General features: G+C 48.0%; 1 protein-coding gene across 1 annotated transcript in view; it reads right to left on the bottom strand.

Annotated features, from left to right (window-relative positions):
• Positions 1 to 23276, bottom strand: part of LOC119395858 (thiopurine S-methyltransferase) — a gene marked incomplete in the record, with an annotated part of 116665 nt that overhangs the window by 52418 nt on the left and 40971 nt on the right. Inside the window, 1 exon segment of the mRNA XM_049416791.1 lies at positions 11770 to 11839. Within this exon segment, the coding sequence (XP_049272748.1) occupies positions 11770 to 11839 (70 nt within the window).

Raw genomic sequence — 23276 nt, 5'->3', positions numbered from 1 at the left:
TGCTGAGTTCATAGACCTGTGCGGTGTAATACTGATCGGGTATGTCACCAAATGTTGCAAGACAATTTAGCTTTTCAAACTGTTGTTTCTCCCGAACTTCTAGGAGGAGGTCTCCGCTGGCCATTTTGGTAACATTGTACCCGGCACCAAGAGTTTCTGTTAAACACCTGGAGACTACAAAAGGGGATACGGTTCTGGCTTGCTTGTCACTTTTCTCACAGTGTATTACATGGAAGCGAGGGAATGTTTCTCTTGGCCGGTTCAAAAAGTTTAAGTCTTCGGTGCGTACCCGCTTTGAGGAGGTACGATCGTTTATCAGGGGGAATGCTCTATACATAACAATTGTAATTCGTTCGGCAGCGCTGGCGGCCACCCACCACGGAGCCCAACGAGGGGACGCTACAAGTTTGTGGATGCTGAAAGCTTGCAGACGCCAGCCGTACAACGCTACTATACCCCAATGCAGCTAGACCAAGGTAGGCTATTTGCACAAGGTTAACCCTCGCCGCCAGGAAATTCGGAAATAAGATGAAAAGAGGAGGAGACAGGACAGAGTGGAAAGTTGTGAAAGTAAAAGGAGTGTGAAGACGTAGACAGGAAAAGGCGACTGCCGATTTCCCCTGGGTGGGTCAGCCCAGGGGTGCCGTCTACGTGAAGCCGGGGCCAAAGGGGTGTGTTGCCTCTGCCGGGGGGCCTTAAAGGTCCAATCACCCAGCGTCAGCTCAACCCCCAGGATCCCCTTTTCCCCGGACACGGCAGTGCCACGCACGGCTAGGCGTGGGAGGAGGTCGAAACCCCCCCGTTAGCTCGGGTCCGTGGTGTCGCTACACACCAAACGCCTGCTTCCACAGACGCCCCTGCGGGCTTCTGTGGAAGTGAATCGTGAAATTTGACTGAAAAAAAAAACTGATGTAAATAAATTATTACACTCAGCGAAAATTATTAGTGTTGTAATTGTGCTTGTGGTGTCTGAACATGAAACTTAAAAAACAGAGCGCTGTTAGCGCGCAACTGCGAGAAATTGGCAATTTACTGCAAAGGAATTCGAATCGCGAGTTTATGAACCTGTGGGTGTCTAAACCTAAACACCATTGTGGCCAAAGGAATGCCTGAAAACATCAAGTGCATCTAGAAGTATAAACTTAGGCAATATGGCGCCAAATACAAAAAATGATTACCGAAATGCTCCTGGAGGTCATACTCCCCAGCGCTGACGGGCCCCTCTGCAAAGAGAACATAACGGGCTATTAAAGGAGCACTGTAACACCTTATCAACATGGTCAGAAAACGATGCTGATCGGTTGTCGATGCTCCTGAAAACTAGCGAGCCAAACGTTAGAGCAAAGCATGCGCCTGGAATTTACAATTAAATGTCAAACTCAACTAGAAATCGTTCCCTCTTCTTTCTACAAATGAGGCCATATACCAAAATGACTGCGCCATATACCCAAATTCACGGTCATTGGCTGATTTGAGCATCGCTAGCGGCATAGTTACTTAGGCCGCCACGTGGCAGCGCGCGCGCGCGATCACACTAGAAGTAAGCCGCGCTTTCGAAGAAAAAAAAAGTGCCCAAGGTCATGACAAGAGCGTGACGTATCTTCTTTCCCCAAGCCATCCCTCCCTGCTTAGCTTCCAGCGCGCGCGTCGGGACAGGAAAGAGAGACAACAATCACAGCGTGCGACAAATATCTGTAACCCCGCTCGTACTTCACGGATTCCAAATATTTTTGCAGTGGTGGATTCGCGAGGCAATACACTCATTTGATGACGCCGTTCAATGGTTACTTGTAACAGTGTTGCAGGGCTCCATTAAGGCAGGCTTGTGAGGTGCACTTTTAGAATACGCTGATATTACACAATCAGTTTATATGCTGTGTGCTTTAACGGAAACAGTCGCATGAAAACTTCGGTGTCTTTTCAACCAGATGCCTTCAGTTAGGTGCAGGCAGTGACAATGAGTTCGATTATATTGGCCGTAAACCTGAGGGTCATAAGGCGGCAACAGGGGCTAGTTGGTACGTCTTCATGCTTGTAGTACGCTGCCGGTGGACGCGGACCAGAAAACAAGTAAAACAACACGCATCGCCCTGTGTTGTTTTCCTTGCTTTCTGGTCAGTGTCCACTGGTAGCGCACTACAAGCGTGAAAACCTGAGGGTCCCGTGATTTTGCCAGGAGGTTATCAGGGCTTTGAAGAAAAAGAAGGGAGAAAGAGAAGTCAAGAACAGGAAAGGTAAGGGGGTTAACCAGACGAGCATCCGGTTTGCTACCCTGCACTGGGGATAAGGGAATGGGGAATAGAAGGTGACAGAGAGAGAGTAAACTAGCACTGCACGCACACAGGAGTACAAATGGTCACTGAGGCCGGAGTTTCTCTAACATAAACGACGTCAGCGCCCTGACATTCCATTGGGGAATCACGGCCTTTGATAGGACCGTCAACGATTAATGAAGCGCTGAAAACAGTGGATTAACAACCTAAGAATATTAAAAACTAAGGTTATTAAAAAGTACTAAGGTTATCAAAAAGCATCAGTAAAGTATCCAGAAGAGATCGAAGTATCGCACCAATGTCCTGATCTTTCTCGGGCAAGTCGCGGGGATCCAGCGCTGTCGTTGGCTAGGTCAATGACTGCGGCGACAATTGGAGTCGCTGTTGATTGTGCTGTGGCTTTCGCTTTGTCTGTGGCTATGGCTTCAGCTTTGGTAATGCAGATGCTTCAGTGTTGTACTCAGGTGCGTTCTTATATCGACTCCGACGTGTCTGGTCTAGGAACTGTGAACTGCGCATCATAGAAGTCCTTGAACCACTACGGCGTCGGGAGCGTCGCTTTCTGACGACCGCAACACCTTCCCGACGAGACGAACGGTATCGTACTATGTGCTTTAGGATCTCCTTATCCTTCCGTAGCTTGGGGCAATCATTTGACCCAATGTCATGGGACCCGAGGCAATTGCGGCACTTGAGAACCGTGGCTGCGCAGGAGTCTACAGGGTGTGGTTCGGCGCAGCGCGAGCAAATTATCGTGTTCTGACGCACGGCGCTCACGTGTCCAAACCTCATACATTTGTGGCATTGGAGTGGCCTTGGAATGAACGGTCGTACAGGATGCCAAAAGTGTCTTACCTTAATATGCGAGGGCAGATATTCACCCTTTTATTTCAGTTTTACGCAGTGAGATGAGTTAATGCGAAATAAATATCTTATAGCCATGCCATCTAGTACTGGCTTCACCAGACGGGGCATGTCTGTGCTGGAAAGACAGACGTTCTCATCGTAGACGACACCAGTAGTGGTACCATTGCCCAGTGAGATGTACGAGTGGACCTTTATGCCATTATGTTCCGTAATTTTATTCGATGTGCTCAGTGCAGTCTCATGTGCAACGTCTGCAGCCAGAACATTTTTTCCTGAGTTGACCCTCACGTCCATCGCCGCTTCGAAAAGCATCAAGGACGACCGCCTGTTGAGTCGTGTCAGGTTGTCGGTAGCGAGTTCTGGTACACAAATTATTGTGTTGACTGCGCTCTTCTGAGTAGACTTCATAGTTGACTTGCCTGAGAACAGGGAGGACCCCGTGTTTTCTTCGCTTCGCCTTACTGCTTTGTGTGAGCTGAAAGTCGTCACCGGACAAGTCATCACTTCTGAGCGAGTAGACATTGGTTTCATCGCTGTCCGCAGCGCTGTGGAGCCCAGTGCGCTTCCTGGAGACCGCTTCCACTGACGCCGCCATTCCCGACGGGGGCGCTGGGACGTCTATACTTGCCTCTGCGCCAGAAACGAGCCGGACGTCCAGCGGCGCACGCAGAAATCATAAAGAACTACCTGAAGAGAAGCCACAAGCGCTCTGCAAAGCAAACACTTCGTCTGCAAAGCTAAATGGTTAGGGTGGTACAGGATCCAGTTCTTAATGTAACTGTTCTTGTGAGGTTGTGGTAATGGAACACGTGATTTTGCTTTGTGGAAATTATAATAGTTTAAAAGGGTATCGGACTGAGCTCATTGGTATGGCTTCATGACTGCGAGGCAGCGCGAAAAACGACGACACAGAAAGAACAGACACGACCAAGGGCTGACTACCAACAATGCGTTTATTTCTGCGAACACGATTCATAATAGTAATACTATTCCTTGAATTTGACATTTTGCCCTTGCAGGTCGTTCCAGAGCCGTGTTCTACCACGTTCGCGTCGGCGCAGCCGCAGCGGCCGCACATCGAAGGAACTCTGGCAGGAGCAGTGGTGCTTATAGCCTTGCGTTTGCGTTGTCCTCCACAGTGTTCAGGTGAATCAGTCGTGGGTCTTGTTGCAGCAAACTTCACTCGCACGAGCAGAGGGCGACGCCTGCCAAGTCATGTACCCTGTATGCATTGTAATAATACACAGTTGAGCTGGGCTATGGTGTGAGCCATGTCTTTATTGTGATGACCCTCGTATTTCCTCCGACCCTCTATAAATTCTTCACAATGTCCACGTACACTACCCCTCTTTGAAGACTCATCCCTCGATGACATTTCCACAGGCGTTTGCAATGGTCGCAAACTCCAGCACACCGCCACCACTGATGTAACCAATTATATTGAGAACGCCTTGTTGCACTGCAGTCTGCACGATGCGATAAGGTGCTATATACACCGGCTTCGTGCCGGGAAGGCCTCTTCTGACGAGTACCAGATCATTCAGCTGTATATGGGGTATCCGTGTGCTGTGGCAGTGCCCAAAGTTTCCCTTCATATCTTCCCGATATTGCTGGTATGCTTCCGAAGTTTTTGGCTGTTCGGACGGTTGCAGGCGGGCAGCTATATGAAGCTGTTGATGAGCAGGAAGAACTGGTGCCTTTCTGAATGCCGCAAAATATGGGCTACAGCCGATGCTCGCATTGTGCGACCGATTGTGATGAGCAACGGCTGCCTCCAAGCAGGACTTCCATCCGCCTTGAAAATTTCCGTACATGGAAATAAACTGCTTCAAATTTCGTATGATTTTTTCAGTCATGCTATTTCCTGCAGGATGGTACGGCACGCAGCGTCGCAATAGCTGCTCGTTCATTCTGCCGCTCTTGGAAACGCTGGCTTACAAGCGCTGGTCTGTTGTCTAGTATCACTACTCTGGTATTTTAAACACCTCTTGACTGAAAAGAGCAATCACAATATTTGGCTGCACGGCCGGAAAGAGAAGACGCACTGTTGTGCACTGGCCCATTGCCATATGGAAATGGTGTTTTTCCATCTCCTGGAGCCTTTTTTAGCTCCGCTATATCCACCTGGACGAATTCAAACGGCATGTCGGAGTGTTAAAGCAAGACCATCTCGTCAGGTTCTCCGAAGGTACTTGGCCTTTTGAACTTCACATTGGTGACGAGACTGAACATACCGATGGACGTCACCTTTCATGTGTTTCCACTGGAAACGCTGATGGGTGGATGGAAGGAAAAGCTTTATTTCGTCAGAAAGCAGCTGCGGACGATCCCGTGTTAGGTGGCCATCAACCCAAGGTTGACGGCGACCTGTGTGGCCCACTCCACGACCCTTGTCTGGACGACAAATCTTGCGATAAGCCCTCCTAAAAACCGTCGTGTCCGCCTGAGTGCGTGGAGTAGTGATAAAGTTCCAAGATTCGAGGCACCAGTGTTTTTGGTACTGCGAACTTTCCGTCGTGGAACATGAGTTCTTCGTTTCACTCCCACACCAGAGTTGCGTTGACATTTTTTTATCAGGAATTACCGCAAGTCTTGAAAGTGCATCTGCATCCCTGAGGTGCTCCCCAGGTCTGCGATGGACCACGAACGCAAACTGCTGGAGTTCGCTCACCCGTCTTGCCATTTGACATCGAAAGCTGTTATGAGATCATTTCACCGGCCGTTTTTGGCGCCGTAGTTGTCCGGCGCCGCCGCCGCCGGTGTCCGTAACCAGTATCGCTCGAAATAAGAAAAAAAACGAAAGAAGAAAACAATTCTAGGATGGAACGAGGTTCGAACCTGGGCCCTCTGCGTGTAAGCCCAGTATTCAACCTCTGAGCCATGCTGGTTTTTTTTGCTTTATTGCCTGTTATTAGAAATGTACTATCGTGAGCAATATGAGCTCGAACACGCGACCGCGTGGCGAATAGCCTCGAAACCGAGATAACGTGATACGTGGATGGCGCTGCCGAAACCGGAGGGTAAAGGAGGGGCGCTCTTCTGCTGACTGTTGGCACTCCCGCTTCGCTAGCGTTGCTGCGAAATGGCAGCTGATTGCGTGCCATCGGCCGCTAGCAATGATAACGCCAAAAGAAATTGCACGAAAAACAAAATATAAAAAGAGACATCAAAATGCTCAGCCAACACTACCTAGTTATAATGCAAGCATAGCCTGTGCAGGCTACGTCACAAATGATATCTCAGCAGCTGCATAGCCTGATGGGTGTGGCTGTGTGCACTGATGTGAACTCATATCACCGCTAGCGGCGACTGACACACTATAAGCTGACGTTTTGCAGCAACGATATCGAGGCGGGAGTGTCAATAGCTAGCGTAAGCGCAGCGCCCTTTCCACTTTGTTTCCGACACCGGCCGCTGCGAATCAGCCGATGTAGGGTTCGAGGCTATTAGACACGCGCTCGCGTGTTCGAGCTCATATTGCTCACGATAGTACATCAAACAATAAGGACGTGAAAGAAAGACAAAAGTTGTGTCAGTCCTACTGGACAGACACAAGTTTAACATTCCTTGAGCGCTGTCAAGGGTTCTACCCTCGACAACCACTCAGGTACAGACTCCTGAGCTTTCTGTAGTTCCACAAACTTGATCATGCACGGCCCGCACAGATGTATTTTCTGAGCCATGCTGGTGCTTGAAACTGCTTTGCAAAAAGGTCCTATACAGGCTTCATGTCGGGAAGGAACCACATTACGATATGCAATATAGCATGGTAAAAGAGTAAAATAAGCACCAAGCGTCGCAGAACGCGAATTCTGTAACCAGGCGTCACACAATGCGAATTGCGCAGCGAGTAGGTTGTTGAATGCTTCCAACCCATTACAAAGGGCTCTGCCATAATTCTTCATCGTCATCAGGCACAGCATCAACAAAGTGCGCATAATGCCTTACATGCGTTCAGCAGGTACCACGGCTCTCCGTAGAATGACGTCAAATGGCACAGTGCCTGCTGCCCTACTTCTCAAAAATTACAATGATTTATAGCGTAGTGGGTTCCTCGCAAGTGCACATGTATTGGTTGTCAAGGAAGCCCATAAGCGCATGATCCATTTCCTCGGGGTCTCAGTAAAATTACAATGATTTAGAGCGTAGTGGGTTCCTCGCAAGTGCACTTGTATTGGTTGCCAAGGAAGCCCAAAAGCGCATGATCCATTTCCTCGGGGTCTCAGTGAAATTAGTGATTTAGAGCGTAGTAGGTTCCTCGTAAGTGCACTTGTATTGGTTGCCAAGGAAGCCCATAAGCGCATGATCCATTTCCTCGTGGTCTCAGTAAAGTTTTTCACTTCCCCCCCCCGTCTCTCGCCAATTCAACGTATGTTATACAGCATGACGGGAGAGGGAAATAGCGACCGGGCGTCACCCAATTCAAATTACATAACTGGTGGGCCGTTAAAACTACCAACCCATTACAAAGGGCTGCGCCATAATTCTTCATCGTCATCAGTCGTCGCGTCAACAAAGTGCACATAATGCCTTACAGACGTGTAGCTGGTGCCTCGCTTCTCCACAGATTGACAAATAATGGCTTAGTAGGTGCTTCCCAACTTCACAAAAATTGTGATTTATGGCGTAGTGGGTACATTTCTAGTGTACTTGTATTGTAGCCCCAAGAGAGCTTACAACGAGCTCTAGAAACGCCGCTCTTCCAGCTTTCGCTGTGACTGTGCTGCGGTTTGAGCGCATGCCTGGCGTTTTATTGCGATAGCAATTATATGGACAGTCTCGGCTGGAAAATGTCCGTCCCCGTCGCCGTCATTCACCGTATAAGTATGTATGTACATAGAAAAGCCATAAAGAAAAATAATTCAGAAATTCTTTCCGACGCGCGGAATCGAACGGGCGACCTCTCGCTTTGCAGCCCGCCGCGTTAGACGTTAGGCCACGACAGCACCGTCTTTCAGACTGCTAACGGCGAGCTAGTTATATACACCATGTAATTCACCATGCTTTCTTAGTGGCCACATAGATGGCGCGACGTGCGCGCGTTCGGCGCGCTTTAAACATCGTCGCCCCGCTCCGGCGAACGCCGTTGCTCTTCGCTCTACAGGGCGTCGTCGCTTTCGTGCGCTTATCTCGAGGAAAGAAGGGGCGGCCGGTGGGGTGCTTCACTTCGCTCGCTGCAGCGGCCACGTTTGCGAAAGGAGCGCGCTGTTCAAACAGAAATAAGTAACAAGTGTGAGAATTAGTTCGCGCTCGTCTTGTGTGTACCTGTTCGTTCGTTTCGTGCGTCCTGCTTTATGTTTGAGCAGTGCGCTTCAAGTGTCGAGCTGTGACGCATTGGTTCGCGCTCGTCCTGTGTGCGTTCTTTTCGTGCGTCCTTTGGGCTCGAGCGACCTGCTGGCAGTTTCGAGCTGCTTTCCGTTCTTCGCGTTACATTACAATTTATTGCTATCGCACTCATTGCTTCGCCGTTGCGGCGAAAATGTGACTTTCTCCTCTAGGCTCTGCGAGATTAAAGTTGTAAGTTAAGGTTTGATGATCAGTAAATAGCGTGAAGCTCCTGCCATCCAGGCAAGGTTAGGATACCGTTCAGCCGTTAGGACTGCCAATGCTTCGATCTCTGTAGTAGCGTAGTTGAGTTGCGCTTTCGAGAACGTGTACGAATAGTACCCAACGACCCCCTGTTGCCGGCTCTGTGGAGAGTCTGGTGAAGCACCGCACCTGTGCCATAATGTTTGGCACAGGTGCGGTGCTTTACCAAAGAAGAATAAGTCAACGAGAATAAGTGGACAAAGTTTAAGAAATATAAAAAATAGGTTTTCCTAATTGTCGTCAGAAGTTTCCATTGTCCGGTGTTTTTTTTGAACTTAGTCCGATCGTATCTCTTTACTTAAAAGCTATATAAATGTAAGATTCGGCAGTTTGGTAGACAAGTATGCGAAGAACGTAATGCAGAGTATTTGTCGCTCTGCCACAAGGCTTTTTTGAGTTTAAGACCTTCAAAGTATAGAAAATAACGTTCCCTGGGTCAGTTTTGAGGTTTTTATAAAAGCATCTGCAGCAGACATAAAAACTAAACATATCCGAGCACAAGCAAAAACATGCATATCATTAGTTAAAGAAACTTCAGCTGCCTAACTTGAATATATTTTGTGCAATTCATAGCGAAATGTGGCCAAAACCGCACAGCGGATGTGCGCTACACTCCACCTCTTCGTCATTATTGATTTCCTGTGCATCGAAAAAATTTTTGGCGGCACAACAAATTGCGGATCTCTTCTTTCCACTCATCAGGCAATAATATATGAAAGTTTTAAATAAATTTAAGAGGCCGACCAGCCATCGTTTGTTCGATCTTACGTGGAATCACATTTTATTGTTCAACTACGCACTAGAGAAATCTCCCACCTGTCCTACATTGCAGATCAAGATCCAATGCCTATGAACGGTTCTGCAGCGCTAGCAGTCGGTTTTTTCAAGAAACTCGCTAGCAGACGCTGACTGCGTCGGCGTTGTCTCTCGCGGGCGAGGGCGCGTTGTCGTTCCTTGCGAGCTGGTAGTTCAGCGTTCATCGCAGAAAGAGCGTTTTCATATTCAACGCGTGCCGTTCACTCTCGCTCGCCACACGGCGAGCGCTGAGGCGGTGGCGCCCTCTCTTGCGCTCAAGCAAATGGACAGGATACCATGATGCACGCCGCTACAGCAGGTGACGACGCCCGCCGACACGCCGACACCCTAAGGTGCTTCACCCGTAAAATTGCGGCCAGTCTGCACTAAGTCGCGCAAAGTTGGCACAGCGAAGCACGTGCCCATCGCCGCTCGTACTCCCCTCCGAGCGACGCGTCTAGCTTTCAGATGCGCGGCTTCCTCCTTGGTAGTAGGTAGGCAGGCTATTTACTATAGAGCGGAGGTTGCGCGCGATGTCTCCGTCGGTTGGCGCGGCGTGGCGACTGCGCATGCGCGTCTTGGCCAGGTGGTGCGGTATTTGGTCGCTAGACGACGCGATGTTTGCTTCCTCTCTTCATCTTTTTTTATCGCCCTCTACTTCTTTCTCTTTCGTTGATGTCCCATAAATCTTTTTCTTTCAGCATTTCTTTCTCTCTAGTTCTCTTTCTCATTCTTTCTGTGCTACGCTTTACTGTACCCCTCCTCCTCACCATCACATTTCTTCTCATAATCACTTCCATTTCCTCTCCACCTGCTACACTATACTATACAAGGCTATGCTATGTTCTGCTAGTGTGCCTGGATAGCCGAGTGGTTAGGACGCTCGTCTTCGGATCGACGGTACGCGGGTTTGCATTCCGCCTCGTCAAGAATTTTTTCTCTTTCTTTTTCTTTATTTTTCTTTCCGTCTCTCTGTTTGTTTCTCTGTTTCTTTATTTCTCTCTCTCTCTCTCTCTCTGTACTCGTTCTCAGGTCTATTACAGGCCACGCCGTAGTGAGTAGTGGGATCTGCCCAAAATCTGCGGCACATACCCGCTCATGATGATGATAGTTTTCGGGCACGGTCACACAGTTTACGCTGAGATAGAACAGCCTGGCTGTCAAGAAAGAAAGAGAAACAAGCAAGGCCACCCAGCTCCGCCCTTCCTTCAGGCTTGGCACCACTAATGCGAAGTTACCATACTTTCGTAATTTTTTGTAGCAGTGTCCTTCGTTTTACTTTGATCAAGCCGACACAAAGAACGCGCCATGCTGTCAAAAACATTCACGATCTCTATCAATGTTAACTTGACCAGTGTATCAGTCAAATGCTTTAAGAGAATACATATCTAATAGCAAAAAAAATGTCTCCCGGCTAGTGTAGTTTGTGTTTTTGCATGGCTTCGGCGTGGTTATCTTCAGTTGATAAATGGGTACAGCTTTGTAATAGACGAGAGGAGCGCTTTGTGGAATTAAAAAAATTACATTCCGACACTCATTTACATCTTCACTAATTCGCGCACAAAGCGAGACATCTCAGCGTGGTTACTCTAAGATACTGGCTGCGTAATATTCATCCCACCTATGTCACTGAATACGCGGCTCTAAATAGCGAGGTCGTCGGTCTGTCCCATCTATGAGATATGATGGCGCCTAGGTTGGCAGAGCGGCAAGGCTTGCCTCTTTCCTTCGGCTGATCACGATTAGTCGTTTGCACACCTTCTAAATGGACCCGCATTCACTTATATAATGCGACAGGTACAGGTAAGCTTTGTATTAGGCCGTCCCACTGAGGGTGTTGTTCCGCATTGCGTATACATGTTTGACGAGCTTCGCATCGTGCTGCAGCATGCTCCTTCACTTGAACAAATAATTTGCCGCCGTTAATGTTTCGTTCAATATGCCCATTTTCGAAGGTGGAAACCTGGAGTCATTCTCTCATGGTAACCTCGCTCAGCATTCCAATAGAAACACGTGTGGCATAAACGCTGTCATGAGGAAGGCATTGAAGCAGCTATTTTTATTATAGAATATATTTTTCATCTGTTCTTTTTTCAGAGTATCACCAGGGCATTAAGCTTGTGTCTATTGACTTCATTCGACGAAATTTAGCAGGCAACGCAAGTAAGAAGAGCACTGATACTAAAAGGTAATTGTAGATAAATATGACAGACTTACCCAGTTCATCAAGAGCCATACCACGCGTATCATAAACTTTTGTCCACATGCCGTACGAGAAGTCTGCGGCCAGCAGATTCTTGATTACTGCAGCATATCTGATTTAAAAAAAAAACTCAGATTAGATGGCATTGAAATAAACCTCCATTCGGCGAGACATAGTAATTTTGCCATAATTAGTGCCATCATTTCTTTATTGAGACTAGCTTTCTTGGAGTACTATTGGCGGTTCAGGGGCGATGTTTTCTGCCGTTTCTTTTTTTCATGCGTTAAGCCAACCTCGACTTCACGCGATGCGATGTTGCGTTGATTGCGCACCGGTTGCGCAGAAAACACAAATTTTGTGAATAGGTGCTACAACATTCATTCTATTTTAAAACTGTCAGTTTTACATTGCGCATCTATTTATATTGCGTATAACTCAGTCATGTGACCGGTCACCACCTCCTGCCAGCCAGATTAAATGTGGCGAATTTGGTAATAAAATACACCTTTTCCGACAAAGCCTGACCTGACGGCCGTTCTGGCTGATGTCCAGGCTGCTTTGCCGTATTCTTCAGACACATTTAATACAAAAAATTTGGAAACCACTGCTGAAAAAAAAGCATGTGCTTATGTCCAAGCGTGCTATAACTTCGCCAGCAACGACACAAAAGGTCAAGCAGATTTCAGATATGTGCCTGATCATGGGCTGTATCCGATTGCTGAGACGCCTTGCGCATCATCGAAGTGCAAAACGATTCAAAGCAACCAAAAGTTCAGCATGAAGACAATCTTCAGAGAAGTCTCCTGGAGAGCACAGATATCCGGAAATGCCTCGTGCACTGCTGTTTCAAATCGGACATGCAGCGCCATGCTTGCAATCGGGCACGCTTGCAAAATGTCTGTTCCCTCCGCACAGCCGCGCTTGGCCGAAGCAGGTAGGCAATGGCCCCTAGCAGCGCAATTGTCTGTGCGCGGCGAAAAAAGTCGACTTCTGTCTGCTCTTGCGAGCCTGCATGTCATAACAGCTGCGAGAACACAGCCGGGAAACTGCCGAAAGTGCTATTTTACCATTTTTCATGGAAGTCGTAAGAGAGTGATCGTCGAAAACGTTGGAACGTAGCCGTTCGGCGCGCTCGATAAGCAAACGCGTCCTGTCTTCGCACGGTTTATTTCGTTTTCTATCCAAGTCACTGGCGTAACCAGGGGGATTCGAACCCCGTCCCACTCCCCCCACTCCCATTTTTCTTAAATTTTGCGTGATGATGATGATATATGATGTTTTATGGCGCAAGGGCCAATTAATGGCCAAAGAGCGCCAAGTCGTGGGACAAAAAGATGTGAGCAATGATTATGGTAAGTGGCTGTATAAGGGCCTTAAAATTCCACGCCCTAAAGGCGGGTAAAAACATATATCTAATAAAATCATGGGAGTGACATGAAAATGTGTGAACAGATCTATATATATATACAATGAAATTATGGCGATGACGTACGGAGTGAATAGCACGTGTGCCTCCTCAAGTCCTTTGTGTCCAAAGGCCTGGAGGCAAATGCTTTTCTTTGAGAGAACTACCGCAGCAGCGGCCTCTGTTGAGAAGCCGTGCTGCGGCTGCCTGGAAATATAACATTAAAACTATGTACATCTTTGAGAAAACCGAGGAGTGAATCATATTTAAAAACAGGTTCGCTGCCTATGAACATTGAGGGATGGAGTGGGAGATGTCGGCGGTATGATGGAAAATGCTTTTCTCTGATGGCATCAAGATGGGTGCATTGAAGGAGGATGTGGAATACAGTGAGTGGCGCGTCGCATTTCTCACACATGGGTGGGTCACCGCCGGATAAAAGGTGTGCATGTGTACTATGTGTGTGTCCTATTCTCATTCTACACAGTGTGACTTCTGTATAGCGTGACTTTGACACCGGTGGCCAGGCACCAAGACAGGGCTTGATGACATGCAATTTATTTTTGGTTTCTCTATCCCACAAGCGCTGCCAGTGTGCCCTTAATGATTTCTTTAGAGCGGGCTTAAGGTCCAATGCAGGGACTGCAACAGATGTATCGGCAGCGCTTTCTTGGACGGTTGCAGCTAGTTTGTCTGCCATAACATTGCCTTCTATCTCACGGTGTCCTGGGACCCAGCACACTACAACATGCTGTTTGAGTGAGTAAACGGTACATAGCAGTGAATACAGCGAGACAATGACAGGGTTTTTGTGTTTCTTGAGGGTTTTCAATGCCTTTACGACGCTTAATGAATCTGTGTATATGACTGAATTTTGTAATTGTAATTGCTTAATGTGTTTAACGGCAGCATATATCGCATAGGCTTCTGCGGTGAAAATACTTGTATTAGGGTGCAGAACGCCGGCATCGGAGAATGATGGGCCGACCGCCGCATAAGACACACCAGCGTGAGATTTTGAAGCATCTGTAAAGTATTCAGGGCAGGAATATTTGTTCTGTAATTCAAGAAAATACGTGTGGATATGTGCAAGTGGGGCGTGTTTAGTAACCTCTACAAAGGATAGGTCACAGTCAATAGTCTGCCACTGCCACGGTGGGAGCTCTATTGCGGGAGGCATCACGTTGTGTTCAAGAAGTGGAACACCCATTTCTTCTGCCAAGCCTCTCACACGCAGAGAGTAGGGCTGTCTCACTTTTAAAAAATACATGAATGATAGGTATGACCTCTGCAAATGAAGTGGCCACTGGTCAGATTCCACATACAGGCTTTCTACAGGACTCGTCCTGAAGGCACCTGAAGAGAGGCGAATACCTAAATGATGGACAGGATCGAGCATCTTTAGGACGCTTGGTGAAGCCGACTGATACGTTATGGCTCCGTAGTCGAGACGCGTGCGTACAAGACTCCTGTACAGATTCAACAGACATTTTTTGTCACTACCCCACGTAGTGCGTGACAGCAGTTTTAAGAGGTTCATTGTTTTCAAGCACTTGTTTTTCAGATGTTTTATATGTGGCACAAAGGTTAATTTTGAATCCAGAATTAAGCCTAAAAATTTATGTTCTATCTTTACTGGTAAACGCTGACCCTGCAGATCAAGTTCGGGATCGGGGTGTATGCCTCTTTTCCTAGAAAAGAGCACGCAGGTGCTTTTTTGTGCATTGAGGCTGAACCCGTTCTCGTCTGCCCATTTAGCCACCTTGTTTAGGCCGAGCTGTACCTGCCGCTCACAGATTGCGAGGTTGCACGACTTAAAACCTATCTGTATGTCATCCACATACGTGCAATAGAACATGTTGCGCGGGATGGAAAGACGCAAAGAGTTCATTTTTAAAATAAAAAGAGTGCAGCTAAGCACCCCACCCTGTGGTACTCCAGTTTCTTGGACAAACAGATCCGATAAAATATTTCCCACTCGGACACGAAATGTGCGGTTCGACAGGTAGCTCTCTATAATATTCAACATTCTACCTCGGATGCCTAAGTGTGAGAGGTCTCTCAGTATTCCAAACCGCCATGTTGTATCGTAAGCCTTTTCCATATCAAGGAATACTGAGAGAAAGAATTGCTTATGGAGGAATGCATCGCGAATTGCTGCCTCGATACGTATTAAATGATCAGCTGTAGATCGTCCCTCACGAAATCCACACTGGTATGGATCGAGAAAAATGTTGGATTCTAGAAAATGTAGCAGCCGCCTGTTTATCATCTTTTCGAATAATTTACAGAGACAACTGGTTAGGGCTATAGGCCTGTAACTCGTAACAAGAGATGGGTCCTTACCCTGTTTCAGGATGGGAATTACGATGGCCTGCTTCCAAGCTGAGGGCATCTCGCCAGAAAACCATATAGTGTTATAGAGACTGAGGAGAGTCTTCTGTGTCTCATGGGGCAAATGTTTCAGCATCTCATACACTATTCGGTCAGAGCCAGGCGCAGAATTGTTGCAGCAATTGAGCGATGCCTCCAGCTCTGCTAGGCAGAATGGTCTGTTATATGGTTCGTCTGTTGTGGATTTGCGTTCAAGCTTTTGTCTCTCAATTATTCCTTTGTACCTTTTAAACGTTTCCGAATAGTGAGACGAGCTGGAAACATGTTCAAAATGTGCACCGAGAGAGTTGGCTTGGTCTTCCAGGGCGTCGCCCTGTATGTTTACTAAAGGAAGTGAAAATGTATGTTGCCCTCTTATTTTCTTAACCCGGTTCCAGGCTCTACCTTCGTCGGTGTATGACTTTATTCCCGATAGAAACTTCTGCCAGCTTTCTCTCCTAGCCTGCCGACGCGTTCTCCTCCCTTGGGATTTTGCTTGCTTAAACATTACTAGATTTTCAGCTGTGGGGGAGTCACGCAATAGCGTCCACGCCTTGTTTTGTTTCCTCCGAGCCTTACGGCACTCGTCGTTCCACCAGGGGACACGACGTTTGCTTGTGCCCCTGGCTATTTCCGGTATACATTGAGCGGCAGCGTTAATTATAAAAGCAGTAAAATACTCAACAGCACTGTCAATACTAAAAGAACACATGTCCGCCCACGAGATTTTAGTAAGCTTATGGAACTTCTCCCAATCGGCTTTGTCAAGATTCCACTGAGGAGCCTGGGGTGGATAATCATTTGCTCTTTGTGTTTTGAGGAGTATTGGGAAGTGGTCACTCCCAAAAGGGTTTTTAACCACTTCCCAGTTAAAATCTAGTAAAATAGACGGGGAAATGATGCTAAGGTCGATGGATGAATATGTTTTGTTCGCAAGGCTAAAAAACGTGTGTTCTTTCTTGTTAAGTAGACATGCGCCCGTGGAAAAGAGAAAATTTTCAATGAGGCGGCCTCGCGCGTCGGTGCGAGGGTCGCCCCACAGGCTGCTGTGTGCATTAAAATCGCCTAGAACAAGGTAGGGCTCCGGCGACTCGTCTATAAAAGATTGAAATTCGTGTTTGTGTAGCTGGTACTGTGGGGGTATGTATATTAAGCAGATAGTCATGAGTTTGTTTGCAATTATAGCTCGAACGGCTACTGCCTCCAGTGCCGTTCGGAGTGGAAAGTGCTGGCATGCTACGCTTTTGTCAAGTATGATAGCTACCCCGCCAGAAGATGCGAGAGCATCCTGGCGATCTTTCCGAAAAACAACATACTGGCGGAGGAAGTTTGTGTGTCTGGGATTTAAGTGTGTCTCCTGTACACACAGCACTTTTGGACGCAATTTACTAAGGAGCTCCTGTATGTCGTCTAGGTTGTGTAATAGTCCTCTGACGTTCCATTGTAATATTGTGTCCATGTTGAAAGTGTACGTGTGCTGTGTGTGGCAAAAGGTGAAAGTGACTTATTTTACAGAGCCTTTGTCAGGCCCTGTAATTAGGGTTCTGTCTTTTTTGGAGCGGTCGAGAGGTTCTCGCCGCTCCTTTGGCGCTGCCTGCGCCTTTCCACTTGGAGTTGTGTCCATTGCCTCGTGCGAGGCATCGGACAAGCGTTCCAGCGAGCGGTGTGCGCGCAGTGTTGGCTTCGCCTTCAAAGACAAAGCCTTTGGCCCGACCAACCTGGAGGTCGAAGGGAGCTCCTTGACCTCCGAGGTGCCATGGTTGGAAGAAGCCTCTGGCATGGCCATGTTAGAGGAAGGCAGGGCAGCCTTGGCTGCTCCCACCGTGGGGGCTGATGGCGGTAGCCTCGGCACGCTACGTGTGGCTTCGGCAACCGCCTCATGCCGTTGTGGTGCTGCCCCCCTATGCACCACTTCGGCGAAAGATGTTTTCGCGGCAATGTGCGGCGAGACACGCTGTCTTGCCTCACGGAAACTGATGTTGTGTGTGACTTTGATTGTTAGAATTTCTTTTTCTTTTTTCCACGCAGCGCAGGACCTGGAATATGCTGGATGGTCACCGTCGCAGTTGGCGCAGTGTACCTCGGCCTTGCAATCATCATCGGTAGAGTGTCCCGTCGCGCCGCATTTTGCACAGGTTAGTTGCCCTCGGCAACTCTGCGAAGCATGTCCGAACCGTTGACACTTGAAGCAGCGTCGCGGGTTTGGAATGTATGGTCTCACGCGTAGTTTCAGGTAGCCGGTCTCAATTTCATCTGGTAGCGTGCTTGAGGCGAAGGTTAGGATGATGTGCCGGGTTGGTAGCTCTTTGTTTTCACGTCGGATTTTTATGCGCTGCACCTGTACGACGTTCTGATCTTTCCATCCAGTAAGGAGTTCCTCGTCTGATGGATCCATTAGGTCGTCATCTGACACGACACCCTTGACGGTGTTCATCGTTCGGTGAGGCGTGACAGTTATGGGCTTGTCCCCAAATGATGCAAGGTTTGCCAATTTCTGAAACTGTGTCTTGTCTTTAACCTCTAGCAGAATGTCCCCACTGGCCATCTTCGTGGCCTTGTAGCCACTTCCGATGGTCTCTATGAGACACCTGGACACAAGGAACGGTGAGATGTTGCGGGCCTTCTTGTCTGGATTCTCGCAATGGATAACATGGTACTTGGGGAACGGGTCTTGTTTTTTTAAGAGAGAGAATGCGTTTGCATCGGTGCGCCCCCTTTTAGGGGGGCGATCAAAAGAGAAAGGGTTTGGTGATCCCATGGGAAAATGTGTTTTTTCGGCAACGACGCCTACCGCCCACCACGGAGCCCAACAAGGGGACGTGGCAGAGCATGTAAACAGGTCTGCACAACGCCAGTAGTACGCCGTTACTATAACCTAATATATATCCAAGGTTGGACATGTACACCAGGTTAACCCTTGCCGCCGAGAAAAGTGGAAGTAAACAGAAGAGATGAGTAGACAGGAAAGATTAAAAGTGAGAAAGACGAAGATGTGGAGGGAGAGAGACAGGAAAAGGCGACTGCCGATTTCCCCTGGGTGGGTCAGCCCAAGGGTGCCGTCTACGTGAAGCCGGGGCCAAAGGGGTGTGTTGCCTCTGTCGGGGGGCCTTAAAGGTCCAGTCACCCGGCGTCGGCTCAACCCCCAGGATCCCCTTTTCCCCGGACACGGCAAAGCCACGCACGGCTAGGCGTGGGAGGGGGTCGAAACCCCCCCGTTAGCTCGGGTCCGTGGTGTCGCTACACACCAAACGCCTGCTTGCGCAGACGCCCCTGCGGGGTTAAATTTTTTTTTTTTGCATGTGTATGTATACACGCACATATACAAACGCACGGACGTACGTAGATAGAGTATGTTTACAGTGTACTAGAAGAGGGCAGTGGAACGAACGAAGCGGCCGCGCCGCATCTCGGGTGATGCTCCGACGGGCGATCGTAGCGGCGGCGCTGTAGTCACTTTGTACTGAAGCTGTGGAGAGCGTCTGCATATGGCGCGCGCGCGTCGCAGCCTACTAAAGCGTGTAATTGCGCGTTTTGAGCGCGTTTAATGCATTACTGAGCTTTAATCGGTGTCTCAACGCCTGCTACGCGTCGTTGTGCCCAAGTGAATATGCAGGCGTGCCAAAATCGCGCCGATATATTCCCTGTTTTTGCAGCCTGCTGGCCCCCAAAGAAGGCGACTATCGGATTTTGCACCTAGCTGCTCACTGATTGCTGTGCGGTTTGCAACCAACACTTCGAGCCGCGCTACACTATTAGTGACTATGAAGAAATAACAAACCAGCGACGAAAGCCTACCATTCTTCTGCCGGCAGTATCTACGATATCCAGAGCATTGATCCTTACATGAGCTCCAATGCGCTCGACTGTTTCATGAGTAACCTGAGTACAAATAACTCTATCACAACACTTATATTAGTGACGGCTGAGTTCTGCCAGTTTTGCTCTGTTTCTTTAATGCCCAAAGGCTATCTTGTTTCAACAGCGTGCTTCCGCGGTTACTATGCATCGGTGCACGTTCACCTCTGAGGCACAAGCTTCATGCATCAGGGCTTATCTCAAGTATCCTAAATGCGTAGATGTAAATATAGCCCGTCGGTTATTCTGCCTACATTCACTACAACCAGTTCTCCTTTTCAATGGACAGCTTATATTTCACTTTTCCTGACCTATCGATGCCATTGCAAAAACTTCTTTTTGACAATGTTTTGTATTATAATTTGATTGCTTTATCTGTAAAGTGTCAAAAGTGAAGACAGGAGGGGCGGTGGTGCTCTACGCTTTGCTATATTATGTTTTATATATATATATATATATATATATATATATATATATATATATATATATATTTACACGCACAAATACGGGTAGTACATCACCTCCCCACCCGGAGCCAATAACAATACCCATGCAACGCCCCTGAGGACGGCCGTTATTTGTACCGGTCGAGTTACCTTTGACTTCGAATACCTTTGAGCCCTCGTAATGTCGAAAAAGTCACATTTACACAGCGCATTTGTAAAGATACGCACCGTACACACAGCTTCGCCAACGCGCGGTAAATGTTCGGCGGGCTTTCGGCAGAATATCAGCACACAGCTTTCTGAGCACAGTTAAATCCCAATAGAGCAGCTCAGTTACTCTGAATAAACTAGACGCCGAATCATCACTAGAAGAAAACATTAAAATATGAGAAATCAGAATAAGGCATGCGCCCTTTCTGTTTCCTCTGTCTCTTCTGGCGGTCGTTCGGCGTCTAGTTAATCGAGAGTAATGTACTAACTAGCCCAGCAATGAGTTCGGCTCAATTAAACCGAGATCGTGAATCTTCATGGTCGGTATCAGCCCGTTTTAATTTTTATATTTTGCGTACCTTTCAGCAGTCACTTCGGCTACAAGAACTGATTTGCAGTATCTCACAAAGGCATTTATGAAGCAAGCATCCATTAAAAGCTTTGAAGTTTCGTCCATCAAGGCTTACGACGACAAGTCCTACGCTTAATAATGATAGACACGCAACGAAAGCCGCATCAATAATAGTGCCGATTAGCCGGGTGCCGCCGACGCGCCCAGCAGTTCTTGCGCGCGGCGCCGCGCGCCTTCAGTACCGAGCGACTGCAGCGCCGCCGCTACGGTCGACGCGGAAGGTATCAGGCGGCGAGGCGCGTTCACGCCACTCGACAGTTCTAGTACACTCTAGTATGGTTGAACGCCCACCGAAAACAAAAATTGCTGGCTACGCTACTGCTCTAGGTAATAGTGCCGATTCGGCACCGTTTTCGACAGCCATACTCAAATCATCAATGTGTAGGCTTAGCGAGTGACAATCCCCGAATCTCGGAGGACATACACTGTGCGTTTGTTGGTTCTTTTTATCCTCCATAGCAGGCGCCACTTCACGTGGCGGCAGCTACGGCACACCCTCTCCGGTATTACGCTACGCCTTCGCGTTACCTGAATACCGGACAGATTAAAATCCTCTAATATGAACACATCGTTGGTTCACTTGTTGCGTTTGTTATTGTTAGGGCGAACGGAGGTTTGTGGCAACAATTGCGAGGCAAAACAGTCCTCTGCAGTGCCCACTTTGTCGGCAGCAAAGTATTCGACAGCAAAGTATTCGTGCCGATTCGGCGCCGTTTTCGACAGCCATACTCAAATCATCAATGTGTAGGCTTAGCGAGTGACAATCCCGGAATCTCGGAGGACATACACTGTGCGTTTGTTGGTTCTTTTTATCCTCCATAGCAGGCGCCACTTCACGTGGCGGCAGCTACGGCACACGCTCTCCGGTATTACGCTACGCCTTCGCGTTACCTGAATACCGGACAGACTAAAATCCTCTAATATGAACACATTGTTGGTTCCCTTGTTGCTTTTGTTATTGTTAGGGCGAACGGAGGTTTGTGGCAACAATTGCGAGGCAAAACAGTCCTCTGCAGTGCCCATTTTGTCGGCTCTGCACGACTGTCGGGCTGAGGGGCCCCAGGATGGCTTTATGATCGGAGGACCTAGACAAAAAGCACAGTTGCACATGTTCAAAAATATAATTTAGCAATGTGTTCGACGTACTAACAGCGCTAGAAAACCAAGAGACGGGCGCTTCATGCGGTCTCTATGTTTTTGTCATTCCTAATACGCCATTTCAACTATCCCTGCTTTCTGCTAATGCGCGCCGGTCATATGACAAGCGATGCGCGAGGCTGCCGATATGTAGTATTTTCTTCCGTATGCTAAGAGAAAAGTTTAGTCGCTTATAAACGCGCGTCGTACTGTTCACCCTTTTAAAGAACCCCAGGTGGTCAAAATTTCCGGAGCCCTCCACTACGGCGTCTCTCATAATCATATCGTGGTTTTGGGACGTTACACCCCAGATATTATTATTACTGTTCACCCTTTTTTTTTGTGCGACTCATTTTCCGAATATTTTCAACGTACCGACGACACTCAGCAGTTCTTATCTCACCCAGTAAACGTGATTAGCGGCATACTAGTCATCACACCGAAGCGCACTACTTCGTTTGAAGTATTCCTGAACGTTTGCTATTCCTCCGTAGCCGCATAAAAGCAAGCGGAGCTCGTTTTGCGTTGCCATTTCCACGTATCGACATTCACCGCACACCGCTTGGAGCTACGCCCCGGCAAGGGAACCGGGACAAAATGCGCAAAGTGGCCGCATGGGAGCTGCGCCCTCGGAGAGCGGTGGCGCCATCAACTGAGCACACGATGATGATATGTGGTGTTTATTGGCGCAAGGGCCAATTGATGGCCAAAGAGCGCCAGTTCATGGGACAAAGGATGGGAACAATGGTTGCGCTAAGTAGCTGTATAGGGGCTTTAAAATTCCTCGCGCTAAAGGCGGGTAAAACATATATATATATATTAAAATCATGACAGTGACGTGAAATATGTGTAGTGGAATGAATGACAAGTGGTCGCAACAATAAAACTGAAGATATGACATCAGCACGAATGCCTCGTCAATGCCCTTGAGTCCAAGGGCCGCGAGGCAAGTGCTGTCTTTAATGTATTCCCCGCAGCAGCGACCTCCGCTTAGAGGCCGTGCTACGTTTCACCTTGATATATGACATGAAAACTCTGTACATCGTTTAAAAAGCAGACAGTGACTGATATGTAAAAAGCGGGTCCCTACCGATGAACATTGAAGGATGAAGTGGAAATTGCTGTCGGTAGGGTAATGAAAAGTGTTTTTTTCTGATAGCATCGAGTTCCTTGCACTGGATGAGGACGTGAAGGACAGTGAGTGGCTGCCCACATCTATCACACAAAGGTGGTTCGCCACCGGACAGAAGGTGTGTGTGTGTACTGTATGTGTGACCGATCCTAAGTCTGCAGAGTGTAACTTCTGTGTGGCGTGATTTTGATATTGGCGGCCAATTACCTAGATGCGGTTTGACAACGTGTAGCTTATTTCGTGTATGCATATCCCATGTGGTCTGCCAAAAGGCTCTGAGCTTTCTTTTCAGGAAGTGTTTTAAGTCTAGTGGGGGAATAGCTAAGGATGTATTGTAACTGTTTTCGTGGGCGGACGCTGCTAGCTGGTCTGCCAACACGTTGCCTTGAATCTCGCGGTGCCCTGGCACCCAGCACACTACGACATGTTGTTCGAGTGCGTAGATCGTGCTTAAGCGAGAATACAGCGAGACAAAGACGGGGTTTCTGTGTCTTTTCAGAGTTTTTAAAGCTTTTACCACGCTTAGAGAATCTGTGTAAATCACTGCCTTTTGTAGTTTTAATTGTTGAATGTGTTTAA

Source organism: Rhipicephalus sanguineus, chromosome 6 (genome assembly GCF_013339695.2).
Source record: "Rhipicephalus sanguineus isolate Rsan-2018 chromosome 6, BIME_Rsan_1.4, whole genome shotgun sequence".
Classification (NCBI taxonomy): domain Eukaryota; kingdom Metazoa; phylum Arthropoda; class Arachnida; order Ixodida; family Ixodidae; genus Rhipicephalus; species Rhipicephalus sanguineus.
This window is presented reverse-complemented; position numbering and strand designations above follow the sequence as displayed.